The sequence below is a fragment of the Amaranthus tricolor genome, chromosome 6 (genome assembly GCF_026212465.1).
Source record: "Amaranthus tricolor cultivar Red isolate AtriRed21 chromosome 6, ASM2621246v1, whole genome shotgun sequence".
Lineage (NCBI taxonomy): Eukaryota > Viridiplantae > Streptophyta > Magnoliopsida > Caryophyllales > Amaranthaceae > Amaranthus > Amaranthus tricolor.
The window spans coordinates 24,144,175-24,167,794 of record NC_080052.1 but is presented as its reverse complement, the minus strand read 5'-3'; the positions used below and the strand labels follow the sequence as shown (position 1 = coordinate 24,167,794).

The following is a 23,620-nucleotide window of genomic DNA, read 5'->3' as shown; positions in this document are numbered from 1 at the left end:
TCAACATCTGGTTGATGCAATCCTTGACTAGATCTTTTGACCGCTTCCGGTTCTTAGGAAGAATCTACTGACTTCTTTCTTCTTCATTGATCTGGGGGAAAAGAAAGCGTCTACCAGTTGGAAAGCTAGACATCAAGTAAGTGGCTTGATGAGGATAACTAAGCTGACACGCCGGAGTTGGCTGCTGGCACAACAGGTGGTGCCGGAAAGCTTATGATATGGTTGAGTGGAGTTTTTTAGAGGTTATGTAGTAGCTTAAGCGAAGCTTGCAAACTTTAACAATGACTCTGAGGTAAATAACTTAGCATGAGTGAACTTTCAACACTAGTTCATGAAATGAGACTATTAATAAAGGTCAAGTACTAATAATTTTAACAAATAGATTATGTATCATATTGAATGAAGTTTGTTTCTAACCATGTTTTGAACTCCACACTAAGAGCATGTAATGAGAGGACATGAGCTCCTAAACTCTATTTAATAAAGATGCTTTGTCCTTGTATTTATCAATACCAGAATACTCCAAATTTAGACATCAAGGAGCAATGACATTATAATCAAACATTGTTAATCTAACAATAATCAGCTCATTTAACTAATTTCATATATTGTATTTCACGATACCTTAATAAAGGCTACAAAATTTTCCCTACTACGCGCCGATGTATGAAAAAGAAAACTAGAAGAAATAAAATCATGAGTTGAACAAAAATAAGCGTCTGGTTTTCGAGCTAGCATCATTAACAAGTGGTTGTGTGTATTCTCTTTTTCTTCCGGTTCCATTCATCCTCACCAACGAAGTTGGTTAGATCTTCCACCATAAATAAATTGACAAAACAAAGGTGACTTGATGTAGAACATTTGAATCTCGACTGGCAAACCGAGACTTTCATTGTTAGGCATGCATCCTCTCCTGTGTTTTGTAGACAATGTATATAATAGATGCATCACGTTAAAATCATTCTGCTCTTAAATCGTCATGTAGCTGTCGTTCTCTTTTCGAGCAATGATTCTAGGAAAGCAGAACATAATTTTGTCAGTGGCGGAAGAGTATGTGACGGACCACTGAAGATGGTCTCCCAAGGTCGCTCTGATGGCACAATGGCAGCTTGCATATTCTTTTTGGGATCAAACTGCGGCAATTCTCCATATATAGACGTATACCCAGATATTCCTGGAAAACAATATTGCATAATTTGAGAAAATTATATCAGAAACAAATTCGATTGTAGCAGCATCTCAATCAATAGGAAAACCGAAAATGTCCTAAACATGGACTTCCAACTCCCATTCGGATAATATCACTGACATTTCTTATCTTATCTTTGCATTCTCTGGTTATCACCCTCAAAATAATGACTCACAAAAATTATCAAATCAGCATTCTAACTTATATTGCAAGTCACCAACCGATTTTGCCTTAGAAACAAGGTCCCCTCAAAGCTTAACCAACCATTTGCGATTTCCAAAATATTGCTTAAAAATGGTGAAGGCAAACTTAGGCCCAACAAACATAATTTTCCCTTTTAGATAAGGTTACAATATTGTACTTTTTCTGGCAAGACAAAGTCTTCATCCTCTGACACTTAACTTTACTGCCAAGATAGTCAAATGCACATGACACAGCTCATTTCGGCACTGGTGAGTTAAATCTAGCAAAAAAAAAATTAAAAAGAACAACCTAAAACTCTAAAGACGAAAAATAAAAAACAAAATAAACCTTCAATAAGGAATGCGGTATCTGATGTAGATGGCCAGTCAGATATACTGCATTCATTACAGCCTACAGATTGTTCCATGATGATGTTAAGCGCAAAAAAATCAGAAGTTAACCAAAGAACAGAATATCAGTCACTCAGCTAATACGTATCAGGTTGTCAGCTAGGCCAATGTAATGTTTCATGATTTATCATATACAGTTCAACATCAAGCTATCAGCTAACACAGTCATACAAGACACTTACACCAATATGAACATCGACATATTTCGACGTCCAGTTAAATTTAGCAGTGTAGCTATTGTGCTTACAGATAAGGCATACATAAAACATAGTATATCACTTAGTCATACCTGCTTCCTTAATATCCAGTCCATCCTTTTTACGGTTCATTTTGAGTTCATGTTCGTTGCCGAGAGGGTCAAATACAACATATTCATGATCATTGTTAATATAAGCCAGAAGGGAAATTGGCCTTCCAGAATTATTTTCCTTCAACGAAGACAAATGATTTACATGCAGAAATGCCAATCCTCCTCCATTTGCCTATCAGGTGGAAATGTAATGCAATCAGTAGTTGTATAAATCTTGCATAGCAACAGTACAAATGACATGTAAAAGAAAAACATTTCTCCATTGATTTCTCAAATATGACTTACTCTAAAAAAATAAACAATTAGATTTACAATAGATTAAGAATTTTCACAGACTATCATATTCATATATACTCCCTCCTATTCTGATCAATTGTCCCATTTGTTTTTTAGCACTATTAACAAATTACTCTTAATTTGTATTTTTTTTCTCAATCTATAAGTTAAAACATAGTCAAGAGGAATTTCGTTTGATTCGTCTCAATGTAAATTTTATCAATATCAACTTTTTATAAGTTAAAACATAGTCAACAGGACATTTGATTAAAATAAGAGGGAGTATATTTGAAAAGAAACTTCACCCATCCTCTTTTAAAAGAGAAACTAAAAGAACTTTTTCTAAAATCATCACAAAAGCTTTCCAATAAAGTTGTTTTGAGAGCAACAGCCAACATGATAAATTGGTCTTCACTACATTACTCCAATGAGGTTCAAGAGCTACATCGAAAATTCCTAACATCTGTTGAATTTGTGCGAAGTGCAGACTCTTTTAAACACATTGACAATAACACTAGCAAAATGGTCTAAAAGTGTTCCCACATGAACAATCAAAAAGTACTTGTCAACCTTCCACCAACCAATTAGGAAAAATCTACCTCTATGGAAATCATTTCAGAAATGAGAAACATTGACAATAAAAGTGCAAGCAAAACATATAAATGTACCCTAAATCTAAACTAAATCAAACAAAATGCTAGGTCATAAGATATGATGAATTGATGATTGAACAGGAAAAATACCTTTTTAACTAACCAAGAAGCTACTGGGACAGGATCATTAACATCAAATAGTAATATTATGCCATCTCCAGAAGAGGTTGAACTTCTAAGTGATTCACTAGCAACATATGACTCTGGAAAAACAGCAAGCACGGCAAAAAAGAGATCCTCCTCCATAGAAGCAACAGCTGCACAACCAACAAAAAGTGCTCAGCTCAGAACTCGAAAATAGGATGTAAGTTCGGTGAATTGAAAACATGGATCATACATAAGCACGGAGGACAAAAACGTCATATGGTTCAGGAAAATACTTCCGATAAAGAGATAAAATGGTAACACATCAATACATATAATAGAAAAAGCATATCTAAGAGCATAGATTACACCACATTGGCGTTTTTATTTCACACTTATATCGATTACTTGTTTTACACTTAATTTCTTTAAAGAAGATGAGTTCTAATCTTCTCTAGACGTGTTCATTTCAAATCTCCACATGGTCACATTAAGTAATTGCTCACAATACTTTCACAATCAAAAAAAAACCACACGTTTCTGCTTGTGTCACATATCAACTCCTTGGCAAAAATTGTCCCACCAAAAATATTAAGAGTAACATAAATTATTAATTGAATTTATTTCTAGAATTCACTTCTTTTATTAAATTAAAATGTATAACTTTTTAATACGGCAATATACTTTTATAAATAAGGGATTGTGTAAACTTGACTTATAGATGATCCATTGGTTTTTTGATTGAGGTAATTTTGATATATTTCATATTTATTAGCAATATGAATAATAAGAATATAGTTTCAAATTTTTGTTTGACATACATGTTCTATCAAAGATATACACATGGTATTTTATTCTAATTATTTGAGTTCAAATTCTTTTTCTAATAGTGTAGTTTACATTTGATAGTTATTTATTATTCATTTCATTTGCATATCGCTGAAAAATGTTTGGAGGGTTGGAAAAGAAAATATGGTTTGATATGTCATTATGTGCATGATTTATATGTTTATGATTTCCATAAATATTAATTTTTTTCATCATAAATATTTGTTCTAAATGATGAGATACAAAGTATAGTAATATTGTTTCTCAAAAAATCAATTATTATAGCAAGTAATTATCATTTTTGAAATTTAAAAACGTGTACAACAAGGGTATCTAGCTCATAAGTTTATATTCAGAAAAATGAAGGAAAAAAGGTATTTGTTGGAAATGCCCATTCCAGTGACAAAAGCATGAAAGTGACATAAGCAACACCTTGCAAAAGCATCAGTGTGCAAAAAAATATGCATACCTTCCACCCGAAAGTCATAAGACCACGTTTTTGATAGCTTTGATAAACACCAGAGAGATATGTGCGGCTTTGAACCATGTGAAGTGGACACAATATAGTCAGACTTCCCAACAAATGAAAGGTTGTCAATAGGCTGCCAGGAAAACAGATGTTCACAAGTGCACATTAGAAGAAATAGGATGAAAAAAGACTTCCAGATAAAACTCAACAGTATTGCAACGATGTATCAAAATAAACTACCTCTGCAAAGAACCTAGATTTAATTCAAGGATAACCAGCAATCTTACGCACGATATATGGAGTAGTAATAATATTGTTTAATGAAATAATCCCTTAATCCAACTCCCCAGATGATGTCTTCTGTTAGTTTCCTAAAAATTGCACCCAAAATCCACTTAGATGTTTTAATCTTGCCATTATTTTCTAAAGATTATTCTTTTTCTGCTATACAGAGAGATGTAAATGGAAAGACACTCGTGGCAGTTTTAAAGAGGTGTTGTCCTCACTGAATAAAAAATGTAAAGAACCTGAAGTACTAAGCTGACTTATCACTGTCCCAACATATTTCCATGAATTTAAACAATGAATATTTAACTTCAAATAAAAGCCAATGCCAAAAATTAATTGGAAATATTCATAGGTGAAATTCCTTTGTTTCAAAACACTTGCAACTCTGGCTTTTTAGTAAGTTTTAACCATAAAGTATTACGAAATATATTTTTATCATCATCATGGGGGATTCTAGATCAACCTCGATCATTAAAACATCTACTTGTTAATTTTAATTATGCATAATTAATGATCATATGCATGTCTAAAACTTTGAACATTGTGAGTCTTCAGAAAAGGATTAAGTATATTACTTTTTCTATGTAAAACGCTGAATTCCCTGTCTCACAATAAAGAGCCTTTATTAAGACAAATATGTTATTGTTTGTGAGGCATATAGATCAATGAAATTAATGAGCTATGTTACGTGGACTCTTAAATATACCTCTAATATCCCTGAACGTTCCTGGACACTCAAACAAGAGTAGAAAACTTTAAAACTTCGTTGTGGGCCAAATATATAGAATTATATGATTTTCTAAAGAAGGCAGACCTAACACTTAAACAATTACCCTTACAGCAAAAAATTTAAAACAGTCCAAGTCGACCGAATTTTTCCAACCAAATTTAAATTTATTAAAATAATAGGTGATTTTTTACTAGCTTAAAAGCCATTACAGCTGAAGTAAAAAGGCAGCAATTTTAAAGGTGATAGAAGGTGGCAAGTTACAATACATTACAGATTTACAGCACAATGGCAAGCATAAAAGAAGAGACAATGTTGCGCACTGTGCATTCGCACAAAAGTGAAACAATTTTACTTTGAAAAGTTCATAAAGCATTGGAACCAACTGTGAAATGAAATGGAAAAACTAAATGTAGAATATCTTCATCCTCAACAATACAGTTCTCGACCATTGTTTTTTGATTCACAACAAGCAAGGTTTTTCTTCTTTAACAGACTGGTCTGCTACTTTTTCCATCTTCCTCCTCTCTTTATGCAAAGGGTATTAAGACTATGAACTACTTTTATAACTACTAATTTTGTACTGCAGGGACAAACGAAAATAAAGTTTCCATAGTAGAAAGCTCCCAAAGAAAGCATGTTTGTCCCCGTCATATCAGCAATTCAGGTACACAGCACATCAATCAGACAGCATGACGTACATAAGGTTGATTAAAACTAACTTTAATATGAAGGGAAAGCTTTATTCCTTCTCTAAACATAAATACAAATGACGCAACCTCAGACTACAACATCTCAATGTAACTACACATCTCTTGCTTTAGAACGATCAATTTCCATCATTCGCAAAACAAAGGTGTCAAAGATTCATTGATGTTTGGTTTTTGATTTATTACAAAATATAGTGAATTGGCTCATGGAATTATGTGCAATTCTTATTCATGTGAAGTTAGAGATGATGATTGCAATCAAGGGCCAACGAGTCGGTCTTTTAGTTAATATAAGTATAAGGTTGCATAGGTGTAGTGCCACTCGCAAAATGCAATGTTGTGTGTTGTTGACAACCAAAGGTGGAAGCAAAAAAAATGATGATTACCGTATATGTTTCTCCAACCACAGCCACAAGATAATTCCTATCTGGGTCCCACAGCGTTATCACAGTTTCAGCAGCAACAGCCAAAACAGAACCGTCAGCAGAAAAGGTGGCAGCAGTCATGGACTTGCCCCTGAGAAAAAATGAATGAAATGAAAGAATAAAATGATGACAAGAAAACTGACGGTAAACAGCAGTAATGACTACAAAACGGATATTGAGAATACACAAACAAAAGATTATAACAAAGCTACTCAAACGAAAAGCAATCAAATTGCTACACAATTATATATAAAAATAGTAGGTATGCTAAATAGATTAATTTTAATAATCACTATGGTTGCAAGTTAATTCTTTTAATCTTTTTAGTCGCAACATCAGATTCACTTGTCCCTGATAGATTATGAGATAATGCACACAATCCAACATTTTAGATAGTAAAGAACAAGCTTTAAAGGATATCATACTTGTATGAGCCTACAGAATGACAGATCCAGCCTGAGAATTCATTGACACCACCTTTTCTTTGAGTAGTACTACTACTATGAACCCAAATCTGAAAAGTTAAAACAAGCCATAAGAGGAAAAAAGTTACATTTTGATCAAAATAAAAGCCACATATGATGCATGTCAAATAATACCTTAAAATCACCACCGTACGATGAACTGGCAACCATTTTCTGTTTAGGATGAAAAGCAACTGCAGAAATAGCAGAATTCCTGCATATGATTTTGAACAGACAACACAAGGAATGATGAAAACTCACTTAGTTTTTCACACAAAAATTAGAAAAACAAATTATCGCTGCAAATAAGATCTTTAAGCTATCTTGCATTCGACATAGGCCAATTTCTAAAATTCCTTTCCAAAATTTAAAGTCACTTTGGGCCTAGACTTGTAAAAGATTTATCAGCAGCACTATACATATGCAAAAGCTAAATAACTAGCTATCAAAACAAAATACAAAGGCTCACTCCTTGATCACACAGAAAAAGAAAAACCATTGATACATTATGTATTACTTAAATTTATTGACCCAAAACAAGCCAAGATAAGTGTTAAATGCACCAGAGGTAAGCAATGTAGCTAAGATCATATAAGCTATGGTTTTCCTGTAAACCTTCAAAACAACAATAAGACATTCAAAAGAAACTATTAAATGCTTTCAACTTCAAAGTTTTAATTTATTGCAAAACTCGCATTCCTAAACCATTACCCTATTTCAAACATGAAGATTACACAAGAATTGTTGAAACATCTAGATACACAAGAGCATATTCATTATCCAGTAAAAAAAACAAACTTACTTTACACAGTTACATTTATGTCAATACTCAATAGTCATTTAACTAAGGAAAATCTGCAAACAAACCAACTTATAAATTCAAAGTTAGCAAAATCCATCTTTTAAAAAAAAATTAAAACCACAACCTTTAAAATTGTAAAGATTTGCAAAACACCATCGTATAATTTTTCAAACCGCCACCTTATAAAAAAAATGCCTATTACTACCACGATTAACGTAAACCATCAAACATCTAAGCAAAAAAAATTATAAAGTAAATGTTTGCATATTTTGATTGTATATTTACAAGATGCCAAGTGGGTCCCACATTGACGGAAAAGCCATCGCATGCTTCAGAAACAGAACTTTCAGAAATCAAAGCAAATTCAGGAGTACACATGAAACAAACCTATGAGGTTCATAAACTATGGTGGACAGTTTAAAATCCTTCCGGAGCTCAGCAACCCAGAACTTCAAGCAAATAAGGCCTCCTACTCCATCCTCAGCAAGCCTAGTTTCAACAGTACTCATCAAAGAACCATCATATGAAAGTGACACTAAGCTCACTACCACCTGTAAACACAAAAGTGGCACGGAGATGAGAAAATTTTACAGTCTGCAATAAGCAGCCACGAGGAAAGAATAATGTGACAACAAAACAGAGTAACAACTTGGAAGTCCTTTGAGGTGTAAAAAACACAGAAATCTGCTCTCGTTCCGGCTTTGTTCTAGATAAATTGGAAATAGGAGAAAAAAAAACTATGTTTTTAATTGGACATCTGTGAGAAAGGTTTGTATATTTAGCTAGTCCTTCCACTTATGCTCACGGAATATTACTTTGTTGTCAACTCTGAACCAAGACATGTGACATAATTTGCTTGATTTTGGTGGAACTCTCATAATACTCAAAGTAAATTATTTTTATCCGACAATCGAACTCTGATTACCTTTTAAATTAAGTGTACTTCTAATTTACATGAATTTGCTGATGATGTTTGATATCAATAACCAATAAAAACATCTTCATTATTAAAAAGGGAAAGGATGTTGACCCCTTAAACCTTGCTTATGCGGGAGGTAATTAATGACATTAGGGGTGATGGAATATTGCTAACGTCAATATATATCCTCGTCAACTAAAGTGGTGAAAATTGAAAACCAAACTGCCACCCAAAAGGTGTATATACTATCTTATAGAGTGTACATATTTTTGGGAAAAAAAATATATATTACATATATAAAAGTCATTTGAATATGTACACTTTTTAAGCATATATGTACACCTTTTTAGTAAATGTCCAATTATTTACAAAATTGTCACTCGAATATGTACGTCATTTAAGTTTTTATGTACACTTGTTTTTAGTTTTCACCCCTTTAATTGGTTTTCACATGATCCGAATCCTATAATACACACACACACACACACACATATATATATATATACAAGTGAAAAACACTAAAGTGGTGAAAACTGAAAACCAGACTAAGATATACATATTGTGGTAAAAGTTGTACATATTATCTTATAGGGTGTACATATTTTTGTAAAGGAAAAAGTTCATATTATTTACAAAAATGACATCTAAATATGTATACCATTTAAGCATGTATGTACACCTTTTAGCAAATGTCTAATTATTTACAAAATTGCCACTGGGATATGTACACTATTTATGTTTTTGTATACCTATTTTCATTTTTAACATTTTAATTGGTTTTCACATGATCCAAATCCTCAATATATATATATATATACATATATATATATATATATACATATATATATATATATACATATATATATATATATATACACATATATATATATATATACACATATATATATATATATATATATACATATATATATATATATATATATATATATATATATATATATATATATATATATATATACATATATATGCAAGTAACTTGAGTCACGATGTGCTTCAAATCTCTCTCTACGAACTTCATTGCAGTATTATACAGTCACCAAAAGAACATAATTCCACCAAAATGTCACTTTCCAATATTATACAATCATGTATGGCAATTGGACCCAATGCAAGAACAAACAAGATGCCAATCACTATAGCTTTTAAAACATCCAAAGCAAAATTTAGATCGCCCCTTAGAAAATAACCATAATGAAGTGAAGGACATCCAATCTTATCAAACTAATTGTTATATTTCTACTCTACATCAAACACACAAATCTTTGTTTTCCTTTTAATGCATAAGTGCATTGTCATGTCAAACTACTCCACTACAAGGCTTTATTCAGAATCTGCCACTTGTATGCAAGAAAAGAGATTTTGGCATACTTCAGATAGATAGAAAGCAATGTAATTTTAGCACATTCTTATGGTTTATATTGTGTGGGCAAAAGGAATCATCCAGATGCAACTGTTTGTAGATGGAAGATCATTTGGTGGAACTGTAATAGAAAAGCTAGATCTGAGGAAAAAGATGGCAAGAAATTATCTTAAATGAATTTAGCAAACACCATGTCCATGGCCCTTGAGGCCTAGATATGAAACTTGAGGGGCACTCTAGAGTCTATATCACTGAACTCTTACCCACAGCCAACCTGCAAACTTGCTAACCTAAGCTTACAAGAGATAACACCAATATTTCCACTTGCAGCTAATTACTACCCATCCACTCTGAAATCAGGCAAATAGGAGGGAATGCCTCAAAGATTCATATAAAATCTATTTAAGAAAACAAGACCAACCCAAAACCCAAAAAATAGAAATACAAAACCCTACAAAGACTAGTAAAGGATATAATTGCCAAAGACCAATCTAAACTCAAGATTAGTGCAATCATGTTGTAGATTTGAGTAATATTATGATTACAACATTGTTTTACCCCCTATGATGAATTCAATTACACAATTTAAAAAAAAAAATTCCGTTAGTTACAATCTTGAGTGTATTGAAGGATGTTTCAAGAGAATTAAAGTAAAAAAATGGGGCAAATGTGGCAAGCCCTCATAAGCCATCAGAAAGAATGGTATGCAAAGTTGTAACAGAAGAATTTCCCCTGGCCCATATGATGGAAACCATTACATGATATAATATATCATAACCCTAACGCCTCTTATACAGGTCTTGTCTATGGCCACTACCGGGATAAGGTCAAGTATGGATTTCACTAGATGTAGAATTTTTTTTATTATCACATTTTATTTTGTTTTAAGTAACATATGATTGACAATTTGTGTGAATTATATAACCAAACCACTTCATCAAATATTAACAATTTGGGTAACCCATATCAAAGCATCAACATATCTTTCCAATTTTCCACAAAACAGTTGAGCAAGCCATACAAAACATGTATGTGAATCAATATTTAAATTCACAATTTATGACATAGGACATCGAACGATGATAACATCATGTATCTATAAACATAAGTACATAACCATTGCAAATAAAGCAGGTAAGAAACAAGTTGACGTAGGTACCATGATATCGTCACTTGGTTGATGATTTCTTTCACAGATTTGAACCTACAAATGAAAGATATAAGCAATTAAAAGAGTTGAACTTTGAGTTTGTTAAAAAAAACTATAAACAATGACTAAGCTGGCTTTAGATTTTCAACCCAAATTGGATTACAATCGAATGATCAACTTAGTAAGGAAAAAAATAAAATAAATACCAAAAAAGAGGAACAAGTTACATGCATTTCATATTTCAGAAGAATTTAATATAAAGTAGCCCATTGCATATCAAAATGTTAATATTTATTTTCGATGAATAAATAATAAATATTTCTAACATAAAGTAGAATGTCACTAAAGCATGAAATTCAAAGTATCCTTGCTCAGTTTTCATTTTCTGCACCAAAAGGCTCCACTAAAACATAATCACACCTTCTAAAGGGCGACAATTGAAGAACTAAGATCAAATAGCTCATCTTCTAGCATACCAAGACTATACCATTAAGAAGAAATATTCCAACTAATAAGAGCATTGAGAGAGGATTTGGAATTATTTGAGAATCAAAGCAAAACTTAAGATAAAGAATTTGAACCTGCTAAAAGAGATATAAGCAATAAACACATTGCATCTCTTACATGGATTCTCAATGTCCAAACAAAAAGAAACAATGGACTTGGTTTTAATTATTAAAAATAAAAAAATAAAAATAAAACATAGGTGAAACTATGTAGTAGTAAAATTTGTTCAATTATGGTAAAATTGATCACTTTAATAAAACATGCCTTAGGATAGAACACTTTATTGAAGGTAGCACAATACTGCTTAAAACAATTTGAAAAGAGACGAGATGATTTGGTAAGGCTACAAAGGAATCCAAGCACATATGAGTTCCTAAATCTAGTTATTGTGTTTTGGAGGACCAATAGGAGGTGAACTTCTCATTGTATTTCAACGGTGGGTATTTTTCTTCAAAGTCCTAATATGGTAAACCCTGACATTTGGAGACGACATAAAGAAAAAATCATTGCTATATGGGAAGTCGAAAGATTACACTTCCAAGAAATCAACATACAAAGTCGAGAAACCAACAACATAAAGTCAGATTGAGAGTGCATTAAAAATATCAATTGATTTCCTTTTTTTACCTTTCATGCAGTCAAAGTCAAGCCATAACTATATAGAAGTTAGCTCTTCATGGGCAATGTGGCCTCATACAAATGTTTTTCAAATGAACCTCTAGCTATCTACGTCTTAAAGATCATTTGTTCATCCTTATTTCTCTTTTTTTAATATAATAGTTTGTTATGGAATATAAAATAACGACCTACTTAATGACAAAGTGGCAGTTCATTTATTTTCTTTTATATAATTTAATATTTAATATATTCTGCATATACGTTTATATTGTAAGTCTACTACATAATACATCATAGTAACTTGGTCTTACTACTAGATGATTATATTATACTACATTTACTTTTCAACTAGTAATTTTTAGGGGAGAAACAAAGTAATCTAAGTTTCCAATTCGTACTCCATATTGAACCAAATTACATTATGGGTAACATTTAGCAAGTATTTCAACAAAAAGGAAACAATGAAACTACCAACAATACTATGTTACTCGAACTCTTCATTTTGCTTCACGTACTCATGTCCGATCCTTGAATATTTAGACGTATCCGATACTTGGGCACGTACCGGTATCCAACATCAGTACCCGAGTCCAAGTGACATAGAGTAAATACCAAAGCCTAAATATCAACTATATGAAGAACATCATAAGTGTCTTTTTTTAACTTAAACAATTAAATGATTATTAGGAAAACAAAAAATTTGTAGCCAGATAAGCATTAGTTTATGCTAACAAGAGTAAGATTTTGCTTTATCACTCCATGTGAAGTATTAAATAGAATTTTTAGCCCTTTTATTATATATTTTATATTAGGGATTTCTATGAGTAAAATGTAATATTTAGTTGATCTAAATACTTTAATATGGGTTTGAATGTAAATCAGGTTTAAAATCATGAAGACTTGTGTGCTGAAGCAAAAGAAGATGATCAAAAACGAAGAAAGAAAAATCAAGAATGGAAAACAACGGGTCTCACAAAAACAACCATATCTCTCATATGGTAAGAATTCTTTCCAAGATTTCAATTGGAGATTAAAATTTAAGATCTTAAGGTCAAAACGGTATTATACACGCCCAAATACAATAATCGAGCTGAGATAGCTATTCAAATGATATTGCGCGGGCTCGCCTATACTAGTGCGCTGTCGTGCGCCAATCAAAAACCAGAAATTCCGCCGCATGATAGAAGCATTCCTTAACATCTTTGCTACTGAAGCATGGGTGCGCATTTCAAGGAACTAAATTTGCGTGGTCACACATGACTCGGTAAGCATATTCTCGCCACGCCAACAATTTGTGTTTGTTATACACGAATTCCATTCTATATATAGAAGGCATATCTATCCTAATTAGTTTAGAATAGCTTTTACTATGAGGCCATTTGGCCATCATTTAATAATCCTTGATTAGAGAATAATAAAGTTTTTACAGTAATTTCTCTACAACATATTTTTATTTTTCTTTTCTTAGTTAAAGATTTCATTGAATAGATTTATTTCTTTAACCCTATTTGTAGAATACCCACATCATAAAGGTATAAAAACCGCGTTTTAGGTCGTTGGAGGCGACATTTCATGGTTTAGACTGATATTTGGCGGTACAGCAACAGCATCATCCCTGTTACCGCATCATTGTGTCCGTTACCCGCATTTTTGCACAATGGAACAATGGAACCAAGGCACCGTAATAAACAGCGGCAAGTTGTATTATTAATTGTCTATGCAATTCAACGAGCCTTTTCATCTAATCCATTATCAAACAAAAGCCAGACTCAAAGAAAGATAGTTTGAGAATTGCACCTCTGAAATTTCAGTGTCATCAAGCAAGCTGTAGAACTGGATGCGATAGTTTTCCGTAGGTAGAGCAACTATACCAGCTGAACAATCAAACGAAAATCTGCTAGATAAGCCGTTCCACATATCTGGCAAAGAACAGGGAAGCTGCAAACTACTGGATCAGAATTCCATCACATATACAGCAAAATAGGGTTAAATATGCATCCGACTGGAACGCATATCCAGGAACACTATGCTCTGAGTACATGACTGATTTGTGTAGCATGAGAAAAATTAAGGCCAAAGTATTCATAAAGAGGAGTGAAAGAAGCAGCATGCATAATGCAATATCAAGTCATAGACTAAAGAGAATAGTCATTCAGCCAAGCGAATTTAAAATTAATCAAATGAAGCAAGATGTCAAAAGTATAAATCATATTACCAACTCAGATATAATTAATTTTATCAGCATTAGAGCGAAAATAGATCACAAAGTGAAGAATGCAACAGAGCCAAAGAATATAAAAGCGTTGAAAAAATAATTTAAAGTCAATAAATACAGATAGTTAAAGTACAAGATATGAATCATCACACAACCACAACTATTCGCAAGAATAGACAACCATCACTAAGAAACAGCCTACTTCCAGTTTCATGCTTTTAATGAGTAAGATCTTTCATTTTAAATTTCTAGGTTCCCATTTATAAATTGAAATAAATAAGCCATCATTTAAGGAGTTTGTTATCAATTATAAATCCATTATTGTAGATGACGCTCAGAATATCAGCTGCTCCATTTTTTAAACCAATTTGTTATACTGCCTTCTATCTTCGAAATGAACGACCAATTAGTGAAAGTCTTCTAGATTTAATCACATATATCTGTCAGAATGTCAGTATGCCATCCATTGATTATAATAGAATCATGGGTCATAATGTTTATCTCCACTTAAGGCACCAGCCTTCGGTAGCCAAGTCGAGAATTAATCTTCCATCTTGATCTGCACTATGCAATCTTAGACACCCTTCCAGAATCCAGACTATTCCTGGTATCCAGCACCTGAATAAACCTATGATTTCGGAGCAGAATATTGACAAAATTTTATCCGTTCTACTTCCAAGTTAAAATCCAATTATAATTATCATTCACAGCCTACAGCAGAGAGAAAGGAGTAGCACAACAGAAGTGTCGCGTAATATTTTAGAGGCATAAGTTTGATACTGCAGAAAGAAATTTAACTGACAAGCGCCCTAACAGCAGTATCCACAGACACCCCAAGAGATATGAATTAAGGTCAAGAAGCACCCACCTTAATTCCTGCAATGGACTTCAAAATTTCCAATGAAGGCATCTTCAGAATGTGGATCAGATTATCTGCACAAGAAATCTGACAGTTCTCCTGTTAGTAAATCCAGGAAAGAGAAAAATAAAGAACACACATATGCAACCATGCATAATTAAGTAATTAAATTTTTTTTCTTTTACCAATTACAAAAGCAATTAAAATTCGTCATGCAAAATCCAGCAAACAAAAAATACTTACCACGGAGAGTGTAGGATCAGGAGAATGGACAAAATAGAGAAGCGGAGAACCAATTCGTGGTAGAAACTTCTGTTTCCCAGTATCTAGCTGCCATAGGACAAGAACTCCTTCATTTCCCCCTGGTCATAGTCAGCTAGAAAATATTACAAAGCCATAACAGTCTCAAAATTCAGGTAAGGGCAACAACGAAAAAATAAGAACAAAGGAACAAGAATCACATTAGAAGCATAGGAGTAAGAATACATTGGAAAAGTGAAAATTCAAATGAAGTTGCATCAAAAGAAGCAATGAAGCATGAGTATACAAATAAATTAAAGAAAAAAAAGCATGCCTTCTTCTATGGATAATGAACAAGGTTCAAACTGCAGTAGATAAAATTTCTCAACATAAAACAGCCCAAAATGATTATCCATGCATGAAAGAAACTTTTCATACAAAAAAAGTTACAACTTCAGAATTCGGTTTTGAAATAATACTTGACAATTTTTCATGCAAACCACTAACAGCATATTTGTTTAACAAAACCACTTTCTGGAACTTTTAGTCATAATCAATATTCCTTCAAGCTCAACACTTTTTACATTGATTCTTTTTGTTACCAAGAGATGGTTTACCAAAAACAACAAAAGGCGGTAGTTGCACAGAGCATCCCCACAAATGTCTGGGGAAGGTGTGATGCATGCAAACCTTAATACCTTATAATGGAAAAAAAAAAAAAAAAAAAAAAAAAAAAAAAAAAAAGAAGAAGAAGAGAGGCTCTTTTAAAACATTTTAAAACCTAAGAGTAAATTGCTAAGCCAAAAACTCTAAAAGCACATATTATCAAGTTATAAATCAAAATCTAACACACACTGTCACAAAATATATGGCAATATTGATAACCTCAAAAAGCTTCACAAAAATTAGTTAACAAAAATGTGGGCTACACTATAGGCAAACAAGAATAACAAACCCTAATATAGTAAAAAAGCATTTTTAAGTGATTATTAAGACGAATTTAATGTAGGAAAAATTACCATGAATCACACAAACTTTTGTTAATTTTCGTACAGTAATACCAACTTTTGATTAACCATGAATAATACCAACTTATGGGTGTGTTTTCCTATAATAATACCAACTTTTGTTTAACTATTAGTTTACCTATGTTTTTTTGTCAAATAGCATACTATAAACAAAAGTTGGTATTATTCTAGGCAAACATCCCCTAAGTTGGTATTATCCATGGTTAATCAAAAGTTGGTATTAGTGTAAAGAAATCAGTGAAAGTTTGTATTATTGACGGTAATTTTTCCTTTAATGTATAAAACTTTACCATAATGATCATATTGAGACTTCCAACTTATACGGATCAACTTTTTCCTACTCCAAATTGAATATAAACCACATATAATTTATTGAGCCATGTTAATTGAATCAAAGAGAAACCAAATATAAATGAACATTTTATCTTTTACTCCATTAGAATTGACCAACAAACAACAACAATGCATTGATCAAATGCCATAAAGTGGCTTCCATCTAGACAGGTTAAGGGGGTTGCATCTACACAGCTATTCCTAGTAATATCAAAGAAACCTAACCAACAAACTATGAAACAAAATAAAAGCCATTTCATTTTCATCAATGCTTATATAAGATCATCTCATTACAAGGTAACCTGATATAGAAAACAAAATTCATGATTAAAGTTCGTTACAAAAGGTCAAATTAGGCGTAATTTTTGAAAAGGAGAAAGTACAAACTTATGTAATTCTTTTGGTAAAAATGAAAGCAAATTGTCTCAACTCCTAAGAGAACCTATCATTAAGTGATTTTTGATTTATTATACTAGAAAGACCTCTTCTAACAACTTAAGCCCATTTGTTTTTCGTGATTACCAACAAACTAGTAAAATCACAATTGAATGTTTTAGAAACAAGAGGTGACAAAAAAATCAGCGAAGAACTAGAAAAGCATAAGTAAAGAGAGGAACACTAACCAAAAAAACATGGCATAAAGATAAAATGCATGACATGAAACAGTATATTACACAAATTATCAGTTCTAATAAAACAAAAGAATGGGCCACAAAGAATAATAATGAGGATTGGATAAAATTAAGTAATTAACAAACAGTAATCTACTAAAAAGGCTTATCAACCTGAGTATAAATAAGCTCCATCAGAAGAGAAAGCAAGAAACTTGACTTCAGATGAGTGCCAATGCCATGTAGAGCATGATTCAGCGTCATCATCTCCTCTAAGCCCATCTCTTTCATCTTCATACTTCATCAGCTTTCCATTAGCTTGCTTGTTTCCTTTCAAAAGAGTTCTAGTACCAAAACCCCTCCAAACCAAAATTCTCCCAGTTGCATCACCAGCAGCAACAATGTTGCTATTTGGATGAAAAGCAAAGGTTGTGAAAGTTTTTGTATGGTGCAATCTCATTTTCTTCACTAAAGCACCATCACTATCATTGGATGGAACTTTCCATATATAAAGTGTGCGCTTTATTTGAATGCCAAAAAAATCCCCCGAGGGGCTACCAATTATGAACTCAGGCTTTGCACTCTGCAAAACAAATTAGAAAGTTATCACTTCACATCACTGTACAGCATTGCAATATATATCATCCCTATATTCTCATGTTATGAAGATTAGTACTAATCAATAAGCATAAATCATATGCTTCCATAGTTATTCAACCCATATAATAAGGAAAAACATATAGATAAAAAGCAACCTTCCAGCAGCTATAAGTGCACAAGAAGGTGAAACCAGAGCTATAAGTTGAATGGCAGAATTATATTGATTGAATTAAGAACATTAAGAAAAACTTGTGGACTAGATCACATGATATTACATCAAGTGACAATGTACAGTACACGATAGTAAAACTATTCATTAGACACATACTATATAAAATCTAACCTCTTTTACAATTATTGCGGTAGCGAGCTTAGATGAAGTTAAATTGCATTTTCTAATTTGCCCCTGTAAACATTTTGATCTGTCATCAGAGTCGCTTGCCTTTTTGACAGATATATAAGCAATCACATCAGTTGGTTTACCGCCCTCATCAACTTGTTTAGATAGAAAACGAGGGATCACCTGAAACAGAAAAAATATAAAAGTGACCACAAAAACTAAAGAATATACAAGGAAAAATCACTTTTTGAATGAGAAAAAATGAATATTATCTTTAACAAACTACGATACCATCTTCAACAAACAAACGACAAAGCCACTCAAGCCACACAGACCAGGGTGGGCTGGAGTGCTAGCCCCTTGTGCCCAAGTTTTAAAATGAGTTGGGGCTAAAAAATATCACTCACTTCATGAAAGGAGGAGAAATTGGAATTTTTAGAACTTTAAGCCCAACACTAACATTTTGTTTTCTATCTTATGCTTTTTACTCCAAGACTTATTAAGTAGCATGAATGTTTAAGATTGATTAGTTGAAGAGTAATAGTAGTCTTGCATCAATTCTCAAGGTTTTCCAGCAAAAAAAATTTTTACAATGGTTGAAGATATATAAACAAAGATGACAAATTATTTTTTAACAAATTTTAAATGAATGAGTGAAACACTCAACCAACGTGTTTTACATATAATAACTTAACACTTGATTGATGCTAAGGGTTAGTTCGGTATAGGTGGTGGAAATGGTTAGAAACATAAACACTTAAAAGTGAGAAAGGGAATAATTGTTTGGCATTTTATTTCTATTGAGTAATTATGAGAACAATCATCATGAAAAAAATTCCTAACTTGGCTTGCAAATCAACATAAGAAACGAACACTGAACAATCATCCTTCTCACCATTTTCAAATGAAATCTATTCTATTGTATATGAAAAACAGGTGTAATGGGTTATCTTCTTCATTTCATTGAATATTATCCTCGCCCTTTTTCAATGAAAATTAAGGATTTTTGAGTTAGAAAAAAGAATGAAATGAAGAGGAAATTAGAGAAGATAAGGAACAAGAAATCAATTTTTTGTAGGAGTTGGGTTTTTCAAGCGCAATTCTTATTTACGTGAAGTTGCACATGAAGTGGCTACCAAGGGTCAATCGTAAACAACTTCTTTGTTAGTTTTATCGATAACAAAGGTAAGGTTACGTACATCTGACCCTCCCAAACCCGAACCTAAGTGGGACTGTGGGAACCACTTAATGGTATTAGAGTAATGAAATGTTGTTGTTAACGAAATGTTGTTGGTCTTATCAAGTAAGAGATCTAAAATAAATATGAGTTCAAGAGGAGGATGATAAAAAGATTAAATGACTCAATAAATCTTTTACCACTCATTGAGGATATGTAAAGAATTCACTCAACCCTAAGAAATGAATTGTGTTAGTAGAGATACCTTGCCACAAATGGAAATTGTTTCTTTTTTTCTAGAATTAAGCTTAAGAAAAATCACTTAAAGATCTTGTTACATAACTAGCAACAAAATTAAACAAGTGAGAAAAAACAAAACTAAAGCAAGTAACATTATAACAACAGCATACGAAATCTCGCCTCCATCACTCTTGATAATTAGCACCCTCAACATAAAATTTATGGCTCCAACATCCTATCTATCTTTGTCTTGTGTGTTTGATGTTGCTTATTTAGTGGTTTGCTCTATATTTATCCCCTAAACCTGTAGCTTACTTAGTTGCAATGAAACCTTTTCTTTCTACCTTCTCTAATCATGGTTACTTTATTGGTGTGATTAATTGTTTTTTTGGTGAATTTCATTAAGGGTAACTAACAATACACACGGTTCTTGTATTTTTTTCTAATAGCTCATCTAAATTTTTCTATCATGTATTGTTTCTTATTAAAAAAATCAAGTATTTAAAATGAAGGGGAGGCCAATTTTTATCATGGGTTGAAATTTTCACAAATTCTCAAATGAGTCGGTCTCACAGCAAAACCATCTCTATTGGGCTAATTGTCTTAATATGATCAATTACAATTTAAAACTGAATAAATTTTTATAGTCTTAGAGTGATCATTTATAAACTTAAAGTGATCACTAACAATCTTAAAGTGATCATTTGAGAAATGGGCTATTTATATTGGCTCGTCTTATGGTGAAACAATGTTATACGAGACTTGCTTCATTTTTCAATAAATTAAGTTGTATATAGGGCTCTTATCTGGTGTCTTTCAAAGGGCCAATACAAGTTCGGGACCAGCAATCATTTCTTTCTTTTTTTGGTTACAGGGTAGGCCAAGGGAAGGGAAGACGTCAGCGTGAATTGAACCAATTGCTCTGTATAAACTGATACATGCTCCAACCCTAACAAGACTGGATTCTCAAAGCTAATTTATTTCTAACAAGGTCCTGCTTTTCAAAACCTCTTAACTAAGCATAATGTTAGCGTAAAATTATGATACAACTGCAAGAAATACTCCAATTACTAAATTGTTCATAAGTCCTACAAACAACAGAACCAGAACTCCAAAGAAAAAAAAAGTTCTTTGACACAGACAACCAATCCAAAGCAAGTATATATTCCAGTTCAAAAAGCAAAATGAACAGCTTAAATTTAAAACGTCTTACCATAGAAAAAATGGGTGATCGTATATCAACAGTCTTGATCAATTGAGGCATGGAAAAATCCCAGTAACGAATAGTTCCATCAAGGGACGAAGTCCAACAATAACACAACACCTTACTTGAAGCGGGCACCACTATAACCGATGTGACAAGTGATTTATGACCCTCTAATTCAGTAACCTGGGTGAAATTGAAATTACTCATCGGGGCACTTTGTGGGTTTAGAGGGGAAAACAAAAGAATAAGAGGAGAAAGTTACCTGCATGCTGGTTGAGGAGCTGAAGACGGTGACGGTATTTCCGTTACAAATAAGGAGGCGTTTGGCGTCATTGGAGAACGCCGGCTGCGAGGAGACGAAGCTTTTGCCGCCATTAATCATTTTGAGGATTTGTAAAGGAGACAGTTTGGGGACGAGGAAGCTTAAACTGCTACTAAGGGTTTTGGGTTCTAGGTTTATAAGTTGTAGTATAGTATAGTATCGTATAGTATTAGGAAATACGAGTACTTTTGCTTCCAAATTTTACTAAAAGTTGTCCGGCGAAAATATTGGTCATTTTTGTTCATTTGTTATAATTTCTCTTTATTTATTTATTAGAAAAAAATTATCTTGGATAATCTTATTTATTATCTATTTGCTATGAATAATCTTTATTGTCGATTATTTTTAATGATTTAATTTTTTTATATTTTTTGTTGACAATGACATTTTAATCGGTTCCCGTAAGTATCTACTAAATGTTACCTTAGTTATTTTTCCTCCTTATGATTTTCCGTTGGATTACCAGTTATTTGCAAAAAAAACGCTTTGAGGTTGTAATTCACTAAAGCCTTAGACTTAAATGATGTTATTCGCAAATTACTCTTTAATATATAAAGTAGAAATAAAGCATGATTTAAGTTCGAGTTATGAATAGTATTCATGTGGAAAAGAGAAGATGACAAAGAGAGTATAATATTTGACAATCATGTAGTTTTCTTTATTGCTTTTGTCATTTTATAGCATATAATTTTTTATAAGTAATAATTTTACAATATGACGATGTGGGAGTTTTTGTATTAAATTACAAAAATGATTCATTCTCGTTTTTGTGCTTTTTATTCTTTCATTTTGTGTTATTTGACTTATTTCATTTAGGACTAAGCTTGTAATGGTATTATTTTGAATTAACAACTTTTAATCATAACTCCTTTAAGCTTATTGATCAATATTGTATTGACCAATTTTATTTGTTGCTTTATTGTAATTTAACTATGATTTTTATCGACTTAATAAAAATATACATTAATATAATTTAAACTAGTCATTTCTCATTGTTAATTTTTATGTGATTATATCGTTTATAAGTGTTCATCTATATTTTTGTTATACATAATAGTAGGTTTTTCTAAATAATATTGAGTTTTAAAATTCTAACTTTTAAGCGTTCTTCTATTTTTGTTAAACATAATAAAAGTAATAATATTGATTACTTTATAGCTTGTTTTAACTATTTATAAATTATATTTATTATTTTATTTTATTTTTTAAATGTAATATAAATTATCGATTATTTGTTTGCGGATTGAATTTCTTAGTTTTTGCTCCAAAAATTTTATGTTGTAATTTTGTTTTTTAAGTGTGATAAAGGAGTTATTTAGTGAGGTTAGAGTATAAATAAGAAATTTTAAATCCAGTGGCAAATTCATAATTTTTTAAGTTTAGGGGCAAATTCGTAATTTCATTGGGGTGGCGATAAAATAAAAAGGGTGGCGATGTTTAAAGATTGGGAATAATAAAATCCCCAAATCCCAACTTCCAAGAGCATCAAAGAAGAAAAAGAAACCCTTAAATTATGATGGGTTGAAAACTCGTCTAGTTATATGACTTCGTCTCGAAATGAGATGGTTTTATATAAGATAAGCTGTTTTCAATTTTACACATTGGATTATGATTTTGAATATTAGTTGCATTAAATGGGCACTAAAAATAATAGGTTTATAAATAAGTTTCAATTATACATCATGTTAATAAGTTTGGAAATTTTAAAGTGTCACACTAAAGTAAATTCTACCAAATAGAAATTATTTATTGGCTAAAAAAATAACATGTCATTTGATATTAACTAATATCTGTACCATTAAAGTATATTTAACTAATATTTATTTATAGTTAAATTGAGTAAGTTATAGAATATAATATATTGCATAATATAAGGTTAACAATTTCTTAAATCACAAAGTTAATTTATACATATTGTTATGGAGTCAAATAAATAACTCATAATTTATTTAGTTAAACCCTAAACCACCCACCTTAGTCCACTAACTTCCTCAAATAACTACTCACTGCTCACCATGATCTACCACTACTACCCATCATACCCATGAATATGAT

The 23,620-nt window shown here is 31.9% G+C and overlaps 1 protein-coding gene across 2 annotated transcripts; it reads right to left on the bottom strand.

Moving 5' to 3' along the window:
* Nucleotides 1–527: 527 nt before the first annotated feature.
* Nucleotides 528–21,711, bottom strand: LOC130814735 (uncharacterized). 2 transcript variants are annotated; one of them, XM_057680910.1, is made up of 17 exons: nucleotides 21,506–21,711; nucleotides 21,250–21,426; nucleotides 18,623–18,802; nucleotides 17,854–18,262; nucleotides 15,711–15,829; nucleotides 15,477–15,554; nucleotides 14,191–14,331; nucleotides 11,278–11,322; nucleotides 8,206–8,369; nucleotides 7,152–7,230; nucleotides 6,978–7,066; nucleotides 6,514–6,643; nucleotides 4,403–4,535; nucleotides 3,112–3,278; nucleotides 2,072–2,264; nucleotides 1,721–1,783; nucleotides 528–1,174 (listed from the first exon to the last, which is right to left on the bottom strand). In XM_057680910.1, exons 1-17 carry the CDS (start codon nucleotides 21,623–21,625, stop codon nucleotides 978–980), a joined length of 2,484 nt encoding a protein of 827 aa, XP_057536893.1. In that variant the 5' UTR covers nucleotides 21,626–21,711; the 3' UTR covers nucleotides 528–977. The 2 variants fall into 2 exon arrangements, with proteins under 2 accessions (XP_057536893.1, XP_057536894.1); XM_057680911.1 differs by lacking the exon at nucleotides 1,721–1,783 and having other exon boundaries at nucleotides 21,506–21,710.
* Between the last annotated feature and the right edge of the window lie 1,909 nt (nucleotides 21,712–23,620).

Excerpts from the sequence above, each read along its gene's own strand:
- LOC130814735 (XM_057680910.1), bottom strand. The coding sequence starts at position 21,625 with ATGATTAATGGCGGCAAAAGCTTCGTCTCCTCGCAGCCGGCGTTCTCC. Across the intron at positions 8,370-11,277 it reads AACCAAGTGACGATATCATG|GTGGTAGTGAGCTTAGTGTC; the intron begins GTACCTACGTCA and ends TTGTGTTTACAG. Across the intron at positions 1,784-2,071 it reads ACTGGATATTAAGGAAGCAG|GCTGTAATGAATGCAGTATA; the intron begins GTATGACTAAGT and ends AACAATCTGTAG.